Source organism: Melospiza georgiana, chromosome 1, assembly GCF_028018845.1.
Source record: "Melospiza georgiana isolate bMelGeo1 chromosome 1, bMelGeo1.pri, whole genome shotgun sequence".
In the NCBI taxonomy this organism is placed as follows: Eukaryota; Metazoa; Chordata; class Aves; order Passeriformes; family Passerellidae; genus Melospiza; species Melospiza georgiana.
In genome coordinates, this window is record NC_080430.1 from 24,161,626 (window position 1) to 24,176,115 (window position 14,490).

Sequence of the window (14,490 nt, forward strand, 5' to 3'; positions counted from 1 at the left end):
TTTGAGTTGTACAGCCTCTTAGACTGTTAAAATTGTAGTCATGTTTTTGTACATCTAAACTGTACTTCCACAAAAAAAAAAAAGGATATGAAAATAAAACTTGGAAGCTTAAACATATAAAATCCCATTTAATTTTCTAGAGATTCTGACTTTTTTCTTCATTGAAAGTAACCTGTATACTCAAGGCTTAGTAATCAAAAGGAAATGAAAGTGTAGCTTATTGATAGTCAGTTATTGAAGAGTTTATCTCTCTGTGAAAGTAAAAATAAATTTCTTAAATTTCCCCCCACTAATGCAGTTCGGAAAAATGCTTTTTCTAACATACTAACTTCAAGAACATAATTTACACATTTTAAAAAAAGTGTGAAATCCTGTTAAAATCAAAAGAGATCTTGATATTTAGAAGCAGTTTTGAAGCAATAAAATAAATATGTTAGGTTCCTAAGCTTGCAATCAATTCAAGCTTCAAGCATAAAACAACAAAATCACTCAAATAGCCTAGTAACTTCTAATTCACATTGTATATAAAAGTCAATCTATTCCTGAACCTACTGTATATGAAAAATACTAGCCAAGTGGTTCTATAAAACAGAGTTCTTAGAATAAACTTCCTCATTATTCAAATGTATCTTATATGTGGAACATAATTAATTTATGTGGCCTTTAAAACTGTGGTTTCTGATTCATGTATGTATTTGACAAGTGATGTGTTTTCAGTTGTGAGTCAGGTAAGTGCTCCTAGTTTGCTGGCTAGAAGACCAAACCAGCATGTTTTCTCTTTATTTTCCACATTAAAGTTGGTCTAATACCTAACAGCAGAAAGAATTATATGTATAATAAAACTCAAAGACAGTGAGCGAACCTGTGAAAAGCAGCAAGGCACAATATTTTCTTCTTATTCACCAAAACAACCACTGAGTATAAAAACCAAGCAAGAGTTATCATGCTGGAAACCCTCCCCCATGTAGAAGAGGTTCAAATACTGCATTTTAGTGATTCCTTTCATTAAAAATGCTCTGTACACATAGCCCTAAATTTAACTTTTTTTGCAAACATGACGTGCTCATTTTTTGGTGTGTTTTAAGGCAGAAACAACAGGGAAAGATGCTCTATTATTGATCATTGTGGACTAATAGGCTGAAAGAAACCTGGAGCATGGGCACAACCTACACAGAAATATGCACAAATCCTATTTTTAGAATTTTACTAATCACACAGAAGGCAACAAAGGGGTACACAAAACTAAGCCTAAGCAAGGAGGTGCACAAAGTTCTTGTCTCATCACTGGTTTAGACTGTGAGACTAAAAGAAGCAAGATTTAGTAATAGGAATGGAGGGGACATTGACACTATGTGTAGCTATGGAAAATTTGGAAGAATCTTGCTGGAAATAGCACCTGTGAGCATCACTGAAACCTGTTTACATAAGGGAGCTGAGGGAGACAAATGGGAAGGCTGGTGTGAGTGTGGACAGGGGGAAGAGAAAAGGGCTGCACCAGATGGATTGCTATGGTTCAGCAATTAGCACTTCACTAGCTGCTTGTGGTGATTTTTTTCCTTGGCTATTGGGGCTGGTTTTTTTCTGCAGAGTTATGTAGTAGTGATTAGAAAGAAAAGAAAAAAAGGTTGGTGGGAGATAGAAATTTCTCCTTCCATTACCCAGAACACCCTGTTCTCTGCTAAGAAGAGCACAGTGCCTGGCTGTGGGCGTTCTAGGAGCTATACTTAATACATCTCTTGTTATTCAGCATTTTTTAGCTGCTGTTGAACCACTCCTGTAGAAGAGGACACATACAGGTTTAGATATCACTAAGAAGAATTGCACTCGGAAGTCTTCTTTAAATGTGTACAAAGAGTTTACATCACAGCACTTTCTTTTTCACTTACACAATTCCTACATCCTACCCATATAGCAGTACTGAGTACAGGTACAAAAATAGTAGAGCTATACCAGTAACATAAGAAGAGCAAGGGCATGGGTTTGAGCACAGTCCCACAGCTGTCTGTGCTGTCTAATTATAAATGTGATTCCTGGCATGGTATTAGCCAACAACAGTGCTCTGCCCAGCCAGAGAACAGGCGTTCTCAGTTTACTAGTGTAAGTGAAGCCCCACATGGTTTGGCAGGGAAGACTGGAATATGATTAAGTCTATGGCATGTCAAATGGAATTTCTTCCTGAAGAGATTTGGAAAAGGAGGTAATTTGAAAAATTGTTGGTCCTTTGAATCCAGGCCCTTGCTACCACAAGGACCCCATTAGAGAAATATTTTCCCTAACCCTGCCAAGATTCTTAGATTTCTTGGTTTTGTTCCTGCCATTCCCACTGGAAAGATGTTCCAGAATGTGACCATTAATGCAGCCCTTTGAAACTGGTCTCCTCAATGCTCTCATTTATAACCCGATCCTACTATATTAGACAACATACAGCACCATGTTGCAGAAGCTCTGCCTCTGACTCCATAAGCCAGCCCCTGTTTTTCTCTGCTGCTTGCTTAGCTCTTTGATACTATGATTGGGAAATACTGCTCCAGTAGTTAAATTCCTGGTGATTTCCACATTCTCATTAGTTTTTGAGCCAACACTAACCTTTGGCTTTAAGTATTCTCTCCCTTCCTTTCTGTTTTTACCCTAATAATGTATCTACATTCAGCAACCATATTGTCTACTTTTTAGCTTTGCTAAGCTTAATAGAATAGATTCTTATGTGGAACAGATGCACATTTCTATCTGAGAGTTTTAAGCCTAATTTGGAAAATATCATCTTCTTCTCTACATTTTCACTCTGTATTAGTTGGTGGAGAGCTCTGGGAGAGTTCCCTGAGCAGTTGCTGGGAAGCCACACCAGCTGAATGCCCTGATAAGGTATGTGTGACAGATAGCTCCATGCTAGGTAAAATGTGGAATGTTTTCAAAAGTGCTAAGCTCCATAAAAAAGCTTTTCTAATTACTACTATTGCAAGAGTCTCCAGACTTTTGTCTCTGTTTGTTGTTCTACTTAGTGTTTAAAAATTGCTAGCAAAAAATTCACTCTGCCCCATCCTACTCTGGGAATTGTAAAAATTATTCACACTTGGGTCCACTAACCCGTACAGCAATAGGATTGGGACACCACCAATGCAGTAGGTCTTCAGTTCCCTTTGGGTGCAGGAACAAAGAGAATGACAAAGGTAAGGCCAAGATTAGGTTTGCTGCTGTGACAGCTCCCTGGCCTTCAGCTTCCTGCTCACAGAGCTTCTGAAATTCTGACATTACAGACCTGTGGTATCTCTGTGTGCAGATGCTTTGTGCATGCTCTTGCCAGGCCTAATTTGCAACTTGCCTGTTCATGCTGCTTAAGTTTTTTGCACAGGCTCATTTTGGGCTTAAAGAAAAGCACAGGACACTGCACGCAAGCATGCAAGTGATCCTTTGAAACTCTAGCTTGTTTAAAGTAGACTTAATTTAACCATATATCACACATTTAAATGTCTAGCAGTAACAGAAAGCTTTATCCAGGAGACAGGTAAGACCCACTTACTATCCTAGCAGCGGACCATGACCCAGAGAGCGCAGATACATGAAACAGAGTTAACAGTGAGGGTCGCCACAGGAGCGAGAGATCTGCCCGTGAGATGGCTGCAAGCTCCCCTGTCACAGCTGGAAAAGTTACACTGCCCAGCTCACTGCTAAGGACCTGCTCTTGCCAAGCATGAGGATACAATGCTGGCTCACCACCCAGACAAGATGAGATAGAGAAGAGGAAGAGAGAAGCCTAAGGGACTGTCACAGGAGAAAGCAAAGCTGGCTGCCTCACTTCGCATCAGTTATCCTCATTTTTGGGGGACCAATATTTTCCCCCAAGTCATGCCCAAGTAAATGTACTGAACAGCTAGGGAATAGCTTTTATGGATTTAAAATACTTCTTTTTCCCCAGTACAGTATTAAAAAAATAAAAGTTTTTTTTCGACATACTGAAAATATATTTTAGTTAAGGTAAAAATACTAAATATAAAAATTTCAGGTAATATTTAAAATAACTGTGCTATAAAGGCAAGTAAATTGCTTAGTTATTTTGACATTCAATAATGGCACATTAACCTTAGTGGAGAGGCATGTGCTAGTATCCCCACATGGTGGTTTAGGAGAGAGGGTCATGCATTTCTGCATAGAAAACAAGCCTGCTTAGTAAGTGACGTGTGAGGGATTTTGAGCATTAATGTTCATGCACTTGTAATGTATTGGGGGTGTTGCAGGTAAGGCAGCACAATATACAGAGTACAACGCAGCACAAATACTTCTCTGTGCTTATTGCAGGTATAGGATTCTCTGCTTCTGAACCAGAAATATTTTTTCTATTTTTGTTTTTGGCTGACAATGAGAACAGGTTGAAGGTGAAAATCTGTATTGATTTTCATTGGCTCTGCTCATGTCTTTTGACCTGGACATCAGAAAATTATTTGGAATGAGATGAAGAAAATATGCTTGCAGCTGTTTCCAGGGAGGAATTATGGGTTAGATGATGGAGTAGAACATGTCTGCATTTCAACACAGAAAGACCATCTGGAAATTGAAACAGTAAGAACAGGACAGTTTTTTGAAACATGCACACAAACATAGCTAGATAATAACTTGTTTGTGTATGAAAAAACCTAAAAGCTGAGACATTTATTATGATCATCATCATCACTGTTATTTTTATAGAGCAACAAAATGATAAATTAATTTATCCATGTTTTCAAGTGGGGAAGCACCTGCGTATCTGCTATGAATTAACAGTAGCTGGATGTATTAACACATCTATCAGTTAACTGCAGGTTGCAGAGATCTGGTATTTCAATGCCATTCTTTAAATGTCACAGAATAACAATAATAAAGTACCAAATCACGCTTCAGCAGCTAGAGAGAGAGAGAGATTGCATCGATGGCAGTGACTCGATCATGAAACACTGGCAGCATTCAATATTAGAAAGATAAAACGGCAGCAAAACTGGTCAGCAGCTTCTCTTCGTCTGGAGTTTTCCCAGGCAGATAAACAAAACAAAACCAAAACAAACATAAAGCTGCAACAGGAGCAGGTCAAAGCCCTGGCCCTTGCATTGCTCTGATAAAAGTAAACTAGATTGATTTCCAAGGATAAGCACATCACAATCCCAAAATAAAAGATAAGTGCATAAAACCTCAAAATAATGATCTCGCTAGGACAGCTATGTGGTTTGTTTGGGACAGTGGCCTTGTCAGCTACATGTCTTGTTCATTTATGGTTCGTCTTCAGTCAGCACTTATGATGCATTCACCTCACTGGAGTTTTGGCTGGATGACACGTGACAGTCCAGATTCTCCTTGAATTTCTCCAGATCATGGAAATATGGGTGAGAAAGGGCAACATATGCAGATATTCTTTTGGCTGGGTTGAACGCTAGGCATTTCTGAAAGTATGAAAAGAAGTTAGTTTTAACTACAATGTAAGTTACAGTGCTATCATTGCATACATACATTAATGCATACCACCTTCAGTTTATGATCAGTATGAGACACAACAGGGTCTCAGAAGGTGGTGCACAATGACTATCCATACTAAAACAAGCAGTAGGGTCACAGTGTAGAGTATGGCCACCTCAAAAATTACATGCTAGAAAATTCAAGTATTCCCAATTTAGAAAATCACAGAATAAAGGTTTTCTTTAATTCACATGCACATGACAGCCTTCATCTGCTTATGCTGTGTGTTCAGTTTCTCCCTCATCGTCCTAGCTGCACTTTGATGGCCCTCCTTCCTGATCTGTATCCCAGCCTTTGTCCAGCCAGCACTGAAATCTCCATGTATTCACCTCCATGTATTATTCTTCCTACTGTTCTTGTCTAACCAATTTCTAGTCCTACTTTCTTTTCTTTTATCAGAATTTCTATCATTTCACTCCTGAAATTTAATTCAGTGACTTCTAGTTCTACTCTCCCCTTTCATCTGTGGCTCCCAGTTATCATCTCTTTTCCTAGCAGGGACAGATCTCTTTCCCACCTCACCTTCTAGGCACAGATATTAATCTCCTTCCTCCCCCCCCCGCCATCATGCCTCACACTCACTGAGCTCTTGGCCATATATTATTCCTTCTTGTTCCTAGAATCTAACTCTTGTCCCATGTCTAGCTTCCACTTCCAGGCTGTCTGCAAGCACAACAGATTTTTCTCATAGCAGTGTTTCTCCCTTGTCATTTCAAGTGGCCAGATGTAGTCCAGCTTTCTGCAGCTGGGAGCTGCCATCATGAGGACAGTGCAGGGACCATCTGCTGCTGAGATAACCTTGGCCAGAGACAGCAGCTCCTGAAGAGATGCATCAAGTCTTTCAAGAATTGCACTCTACCTAGCTCATATGAATCAAGATCTTAAGAAGACCTCCAAAGAACAAATCTAACTAGATTTCAACAAGCACAGCATGAAGCAAACTGATGCAGGGTCATTCCCTATATTCCATTTCAAGACTGAATTTCAGGACTGGGATTTCTGATATAAGTATAACAATGATGGAAATAGCTGTACCAGCCCAATTCTTTTGCTTCTGTTCAGCCTTGCCATTTGCAAGAGGCAATAACTGGTGACTTCCAAGCGTAGAGTTTTCAGCATTCAGTAGAAGGCTAGCAGATGTAATCTGCCACTACAGTCTACTTCCTGCTTTATGCTGGGCCCACTACAGTACATCAATGGTAGATCCACTTTTGTACTCACATCAGGCCAATACTGTAAGGGTGGCTGCTGCAGTGGCACTACAGGGGTCAGTAATGAGGATCTAATCATAAGGTCTAATGACAGGTCAAACAGGTATGTCTCTGACCTAGTTTCCTAATCTTGAGCTGTTCTCAGCTCTGACACCTCTTGAACCAAAGGCAGTGTGTCTTTGTGCTGTTGTTTCACAGATTAACACAAACTGTCTTATTTATTTTTGACCTTTTTTTTACTAACTCCATTAAATGGAAACTTCATTTTTTCTTGGCAAGCTGCATGTACAGTGGGAGCCATGAGTCATGTGAGGCAGGGAACAACAAATGGGAACTCACAAGAAGCAAGTCTTTGCCTACTTCATCGATATCTGGTACAAATTTTTCAATAGGTTGTGCGGGTCTGGAAGTAAAGGCATTTCTTGGAAGGGCAACATCATTAGGCCAGTCCTCTTCTTCTGGGAGTCCAATTACACTGCAAAATGAAAAACAATATTAGGTCTGAATATTTATGCAGTTTTCCCTTCATATTGATTACAATGAGTGGCATTTTATAGGTATTTTAGTTTAAATGAGCTTAAATGTTTAATTCTACAGTAGTACAATAATCTCTGTGAATAGAAGCTGATAAACATATGTCCTCAATGTGCTTGGTTGAAACAATTTTGTGGGTAGCACAATTTTCTGGCCTAAGTCTCAGTTTTCCGAGTCTTTTTATTGAAAAAAAAGCTGAGTGCTTTAGAAAAAGGTTGTTTAGCTCTTGACTGGATGGTGCAACATATGTCACTCCAGGATGATTAAAAGCAGTAAGTTTCAAAGGGGAATTGCGTGCAAGGATCTTTTTTCACAAGAATAGGGACTGAGAGAAGAGTGTGGGTCAAGATGAGGGTAAGGCAATAAAAGGGATGTTTCATAATGCTTCAAAGCTCTGTGCAGTAATTGTTGCCCAAATTTAAACAATTTATTTCCTTCACAATACAGGTTTTAAAGTCTCTATTTCCATTTAGAAATGGAAAGGCACTTGAGTGTCTTTGTGGTTTTGCTTTCAATTGTATTTTTGTTTTTCTTTACTCTTTAAAAGAATATTTTAATTTCTTTAAGTATTTTATTTCTTTATTCTTTAAATTATGTAAGATATTTATACTTATTAAATAATCGTGCTGAGTTCTAAAACTCAAATAAATTAAATAGGTAAATCACCAACAATGAATTATGTCTCATACATTTCACATTTTAGTCTGATGTTAATATTTGTGGGGTTGAAAACCAGTTTCTGGTGGAAATTATGAAAAAGATCATACATTACTTGTTTGGTTTCAGGAAAAATAAATTTTTATAACCTATAAAATCGAGATTTTCAATGGAAACACTTACAGGGTAAGACAAGAAAGAACAGAAAAACGATGTCACTGAATACTTGGGCTTGCACAAAGGCCAGTGCCACTAGGGAGCAGCATTGACCTTTTTTCTCACTGAGTTTGTCACAAGGCTGGGTGAGGCCGTGGGCCAACCACATGGAGGTAAATCATAGGGTACCAGAGCAAACGTAATGGAATTGCCCCACCTCTACCTATGTGGATTTCAGATTGCAATTTGGCTTACTTAAAATACCTCTGAAAATTAGTATGTCCTCAAAATAACAGCATGGTTTGGAGGGCAAAGCAATTGCAATCTCAGGACAATTAAATCCTACTACATTTGGACATATCACACCTCTTGGGAATCTGTGCTGAATCTGTATGAGAAACCACATTTGCCATTTATCAGGTGCAGTGTGGCTATGGGGCAGCCTCCTTGGCCATGGCAGTTCAAGCCTTTTGATTAGGTATTTCAGGATCTGGTCCCATATTTAATCTAATACAAACAGCATCAAGGATGGGAGAGTTAAGTATTTGAAATAACAATGACATTTATCTTTTCATTCAAATGTGTTTGGTTAGTCCCACTGTTTTGTACAGCTGCATGGCAGAGCAGAATGGGGCAGAATAGGCACAGGCAAAGGCAAAGCTAATGGCAAGAAACCAGGAGGCAGCCTGTCAGAGAGGGGTGGGCTGCACAAGGCAGAGTGCAAAGGAGAGACATTTTTAGTTACACACATGTAGTACTCAAACCCCCTTAATAATGAATGTCTGAGGAGTTGCTCCCACTCTCATGGTCTGGTAGCATCACCATTTCAGTGACTAAGTTTGGGAGTAGCTTGGGAAAGTTTCACCTCCTGCCAAAGGTTCAGGCCTGGTCTTGAGAAATGCTGAGTACTCTCCACTCCCATTGATCACAATGGGAGACAAGCCTGTTCAAACCATTGCATTCAGCCTGAAATCTCTGAGGATATGCCACAAGCTGGTGGTGTCCCGGAAAAGCAAGAAAACATTTTGAGCCATGTATGAGGAATTTACCCTCATACACAGTGGAATTTTACTGACACAAATCACAATGCACATGCAAAGCAAAGGCAGACTATAGCACCATTATCTGAAGAATACATCAGTCCAGACTGTATAGAAATCCTGAAACTTCCTTCTGTCCAAACGGATCTCTAGAATGAGTCACAACTGCAGAAAGAAGCAACCCTCCTACAAAAAGAGCTAGGCCTAACTGTGGGGGGTTCTCCAGCTGTGAAAACACAAAATAAACACTACTTGGCATAACCCCTCAGAATCCAAGACAGAAACTTCTCAACTATTTAGGAAGAACAGTACAAAAGAAGCAAATCCAAACTTTCTCTTTAAGTAGATGTGCAATAAGGAATTTCTTCTAAATTTAGCACAGCATTTTCTTTTCTTAGTGAATTCTTTTCTGCACAGGTAATCTCAGCCCCTAGGGATGGAAAGATCTCTGATGGAGGCTGCCACTAGCAGCTATGCATTAAATCCTAGCCCAGTTAATTTTAATTTTCCCCTTAAATGTCACAAATGAAAGAAATCATAGCTATGTCTTTTTTTAATTGTAAAATATGTTGTATGTATCAAAGCTGTCTTCATTTAATAAAGCAGGATATTGTAGGACTAAAGTAGTAGCTTTGGCAGAAGAAGAAAAAGTAAACTGTAAGGACTGATTTTTCTGGATTGGGCAGGAAGAGCTATTTAGCGCATGACAAATTAACCACACAAGTGAGTCACATACTCATGGTATGGTATGCAGGAAAGGGAAGTCAACTCTGTGAAATCAAGACCTGTAATTTAGAAACCCCACACTGAATAATGAAAATGTTTAGAAACAGATCTGTTATGATTTGAGAACTGGAAACAGGATTAAACAGAGAAAATTAATTATTTGTTCAGTTTAAGCTTTTCTTAGAAATTTTACTATCTTCTCTTTGGAATATCTTCAAGAAAATAACATTTTGGAATAATACTTCTCTCACTCTCTCTGTGCTAGCTACTTCTTTTTTCATCCAGATCCCTGTATCCCTGCAGCCCCTCCATACAGAAAGGGAAGACAGAGGTGCAGAGGCAAACAGGCATTTGCTGCTCTCTGGATTGGTACCAGCTCTGTGTGGTTTTGATTTCCTACCTACATGATACATACATCACATCTTAAAGTTACATGCCTCTTAAAAATAAAAAAAAAGTTCCTTAGTCTGAAGAGCTTTTACAAGAAGTAATATAATTCTACTTAATTATCATATTGGTAATATCAGTAACTGAATTTTGGATGAGAAGTATTGCATCTCAGACAGTCTACCTGCCTCCTAAACATATTTGATGTACCTGAAAAACACAAACTCCTAGAACTGTAAAATGGTTTTAAAATAAAATAATCTCTGAGAAAGCACATATTAAAATGCTGATATTCCTCAGTTCTCAGAGTTACCTTCCAGACCAAAATATGGACTGTTAACAGGCTACAAAATAGATTTTAAAAGCTAACACATTTTTTTATGTTTGGAAGTTTTTTCTGCAAAGATGCTGTTGGTAACAATCTCAGAGATTTCAGCTTTTAATGTATTCTAATGTTGTTTTCTGCAATGCACAATGAAAAAAAACAACAACAACAAAACCCCCCTGTGTTTGTTTACTTTAAGAGAATCTCTTGCATTTAACTGTTTATGAATATGTATGAATGGTACATGCACAGTATGTTTAAGAGACTTAAAAAGCCCAAACCCAGAAGTCTCCTAACTTCCTGATTATGGCTATCAGTTTTGCAGAACTATATTCCATGTTGCTTCCTCCTTCCATTCTGACACAGAATACACAGAAATATCATATTGCATGCCATAGCAACAGGAAATATGGAAATTCTAGTTACATTATTGCATAAAAACCTGGCAAAGAAATCTCACAGGGTTTCAATGTTAAACAGATACTGACATAAGGCAATTAGTTATTACTCACTCAAAGATTTTTCCTAGTTGATCAACATCTGAATTTCCACGGAAGAGTGGTCTGAAAAAATAAAAACATGTTTTTAGAATGTGACTTGCTTTAATTAATATAAATCTAAAGCTGACAGTTCCAATGTAGGGTGAAAACGTGGGGGTTTTTTGAGACTTCATCTTCTGCTATCTTCTGCTTCCATGCTTTATCCAGTCTGCAAGTGAACCTTTCAAGTTTCTACTAAAACTGGTAACAAAAGGGGACAGATGATATGTATTTTTGAATACACTACTTCTGAAAATTTAATTGTGCCTTTTTGCATGAATGACATAATTTTCCCTCAACTAATACAGTGCTATGAATTATATCATTAACAAAATCGTTTTCATTACAAAGAACACTAAAATAGCTGCTAAGAGAGACAAAAACAATGTCATGCAATTCATTAAAACATAAAAACATTAGAGATTAATTATTATGAATATAAACTGAAAATTAAATTTCTTGCATACTGCATATTGGAAATGTGCTCCTAGGTTTAAGGGGTCAAATAAATGACAATGGATTCATGAAGGTCTGTAAACAATGGGGTGTGAAACGGTACAGAATTTACCTTGAAGTAGAGGAATACTTCTGCTGCATAAATAAAGATACATTCAGGAAAGAAACAAATTGTTAGGCTGAATGTCCAAAGGCTTTCAAGAAAAAAAAAACAGTGACAAAAAATATTTCCAGACACACTTTTTCTTTTCAAAGTGCAATTTAAAATATTTTCACTTATCATGTATAAGATGCTATCAACCCCACAATGCCAATGTAAAATATGAAATTCTGATTTGTACAGCAGTATGGCTGTATTGCCAGCTTTGTGTTTTTTATGTTGAAACTCCAAAGATATTCCAACATTTTACTGACAGATGAATAAAGATCTAGCCAAGAATGAGGGATCTGTGAAGATCAGGCCACAGATGTCATGTACCACATTGGTTCAACAAATGGTAGATTACTCCAAGAAACACAACTCACACACACTGCAAACTGAGACAGGAACTTGGGATGACATAGCCAGGCTGCCCTCTCTTCTGGATCTCGGCTAAGTACAGAGTATGTTGTAAAGTCATGGTTACAGTTTCTAGAACTGTTCAGCTGAAACACAGTGACTTGACAGACAGTGCATAACCCTCTGCTTCCAAAGGGCAGCCTTTGGTTTGGGAGGAACACCCATTCTCCTGCCTCTCTCCACATACTCCTGTCTGAGGGAAGTCCATGACCCTGCGACAGCCAAAGGCATCATTTCACGGCTGCGTTTCACAGGTGAAGATCTCTCCCATCTAGACTGGAGAACAAAGAGTAGTCAGCTATGGTCAGTCCTTCCCCTCTCACTGCCCATGTGCAGGAGCAGCTGTAGGATCTGGATCTCCTTTTGCTAACTGTGAGTTCATACTGAGAATTGGCAATTTCCATCTTGACACTCTCGCAAAGGCACCAGAGCTCCATGTCACTGCGTGTCTTGTGGGTCCATTCCAAATACAGTAAGTGGACACAGAGCACTGAGACATTTCTTAGGCACAACAACCTCTGCAGAAATCTGGGCCATCCAGAAAAAGCAGTGAACTGGCAGACATGCTGTTCTTTGATGAACTAAACATGCATTTTGCCTCCTTCTTGTGTGCTGCCATTCAGGTAATGTCATATCAACTTACACTCCAAACTGCTTTGTGCAGACATTGAGAGAACAATTTAATCAAATATGATTTGAAACCATCTGACATGAGATTTGATCTGATGATGTAAAATGTGGTGGCCTGTTACTTGTCCATAAAGAGCTCCATTTATTTTGATTGTGAATAAATCATAACGCAATATTTTGTTTCCCAGATACACATGGTATTTACTAATTGTAGCCACTTTCACAAGACTATTGCAACTCATACTTTGGGATTTCTGGGTTTAAGCTTTAAGGTATATAGCAATACTGGCTTCTACAAAAACACAAAGCTTAACCCACTCAGACAGGAGCATCTATTTCTGCCCTAAGCTTTCAGCCTGATTTTCAGAACATTCAATAGCTACAACCCTAGCATTGCTTGTGGCAGCAGACACACTCTGTATCTTCCAAAGTCAAGCAGAAACGTTTTTTGGTCTACTGCTTGAAATTATTAATATACAGTTACTTTGAATATTTAATTTCAGCTCCAGCATTAGATTATTGGGGCCCTTTAAGCTAACAGAATCTACACATTCAAATAATCATATCTATGCAAATGGAAAACTGATTTAATGTTTTAAAATGTATGCTGAACCTTGCATTACTGTGAAAGCCTGGCAATGGCAGCCTTGTTTGCAAATCACCTTAGGCAGTGTCATGCCAGAACAAGTACAATTCTTGGGATTTTTAAGGAAGGTTTTTCCCATCATTGCTGCTGTCTCAAATTCACTGAGGGCTGAAGCAAGAATTTAAGTTCTTTTGAAAGTATAATTATACAATACAAGGTGACCTTCCAACATACTTTGATATTTCATCACAATGAAGTGTTATTACTTCATCTTTCAGCCTCCTATCCATCTCACCATCATGACTACAACAGGATGCCAACTCCACGTTAGGCATCACTACAATAATGAAATTTGCCTCATGAATTTTGGTTTGAGGTTCAATTAGAATATTGGATGGATGATTGGGGAAACAGATTCATCTAATCAGCAACTGCACAAAGCTCTCATTTCACATTTTGGCACTAGTTACTCTTTTGTAATGATTTGACAGCTCTGCAAGTCACATAAAAACTTTCACGTCAAGACACTTAAAGATTCCTAAAGGTGGACATCAGCTTTCCCACCACTTTTGAATTGAGAACACTCAGCAGCCACAGAAAAATAAAATTTCACCTTTGTTCTTTGTATCTTTCACTTGACTCATACACCCACTCACTCCCTGAGGTTTATTTATGCAAGCTTGATCCAGAAGTTCTTTCTTGAGCATATGTTCTCCTCTCTGCGATCATAATCTGTGTAAGACTGGTTAAACTTTGGAACCTGATTTTGTATAATTCCTTCTTTTTTTCTTCAGAAAAGGCATGGAGCTGGGTTTGCATCCTGTGGCAGGGGATGTGAGTCTGCCCTCTGGCTTCGAAAAACACCTAAAATCTGTGAGTACATGTATCTCAAGAAAGAGGGACATTCCCATGGATGAAAGAACTATCCATGGGGATGTACTTGCCTTTTTTGTGGTTCCTCAATCCTCTCAAACATCCCTGACTTTGCTTGCTATAAAATCCACGCTCTGAAGGCTCCAACACCATTGTTGTTATGGAACACACACCAAGTAGGGAAGATAGGACAAGAAGATTTGGAGTGCACCTGTGACATTTAATTTCCCTGGTTGCTCAAGGGGTCTCAGATGGTTCCCATGTTTGTTGGTTGTTGCTTCTTTGATTTTTCAGGGCAACAGAGCAAAGAAACATGCAAGTATCCATCTTGCT

At 38.6% G+C, this 14,490-nt stretch overlaps 1 protein-coding gene across 3 annotated transcripts in view; it reads right to left on the minus strand.

Annotated features, from left to right (window-relative positions):
- CDK6 (cyclin dependent kinase 6) overlaps window positions 1-14,490 on the minus strand; it is a 127,267-nt gene continuing 112,777 nt past the window's right edge. For all 3 annotated transcript variants that reach the window (XM_058041756.1, XM_058041763.1, XM_058041771.1), the window contains exons 6-8: window positions 11,027-11,077; window positions 7,029-7,164; window positions 1-5,405 (exon numbers count right to left, since the gene is read on the minus strand). In XM_058041756.1, coding sequence (XP_057897739.1) covers window positions 5,259-5,405; window positions 7,029-7,164; window positions 11,027-11,077 — 334 coding nt within the window. In that variant the 3' untranslated portion in view covers window positions 1-5,258. The remainder of the gene's footprint in view (window positions 5,406-7,028; window positions 7,165-11,026; window positions 11,078-14,490) is intronic.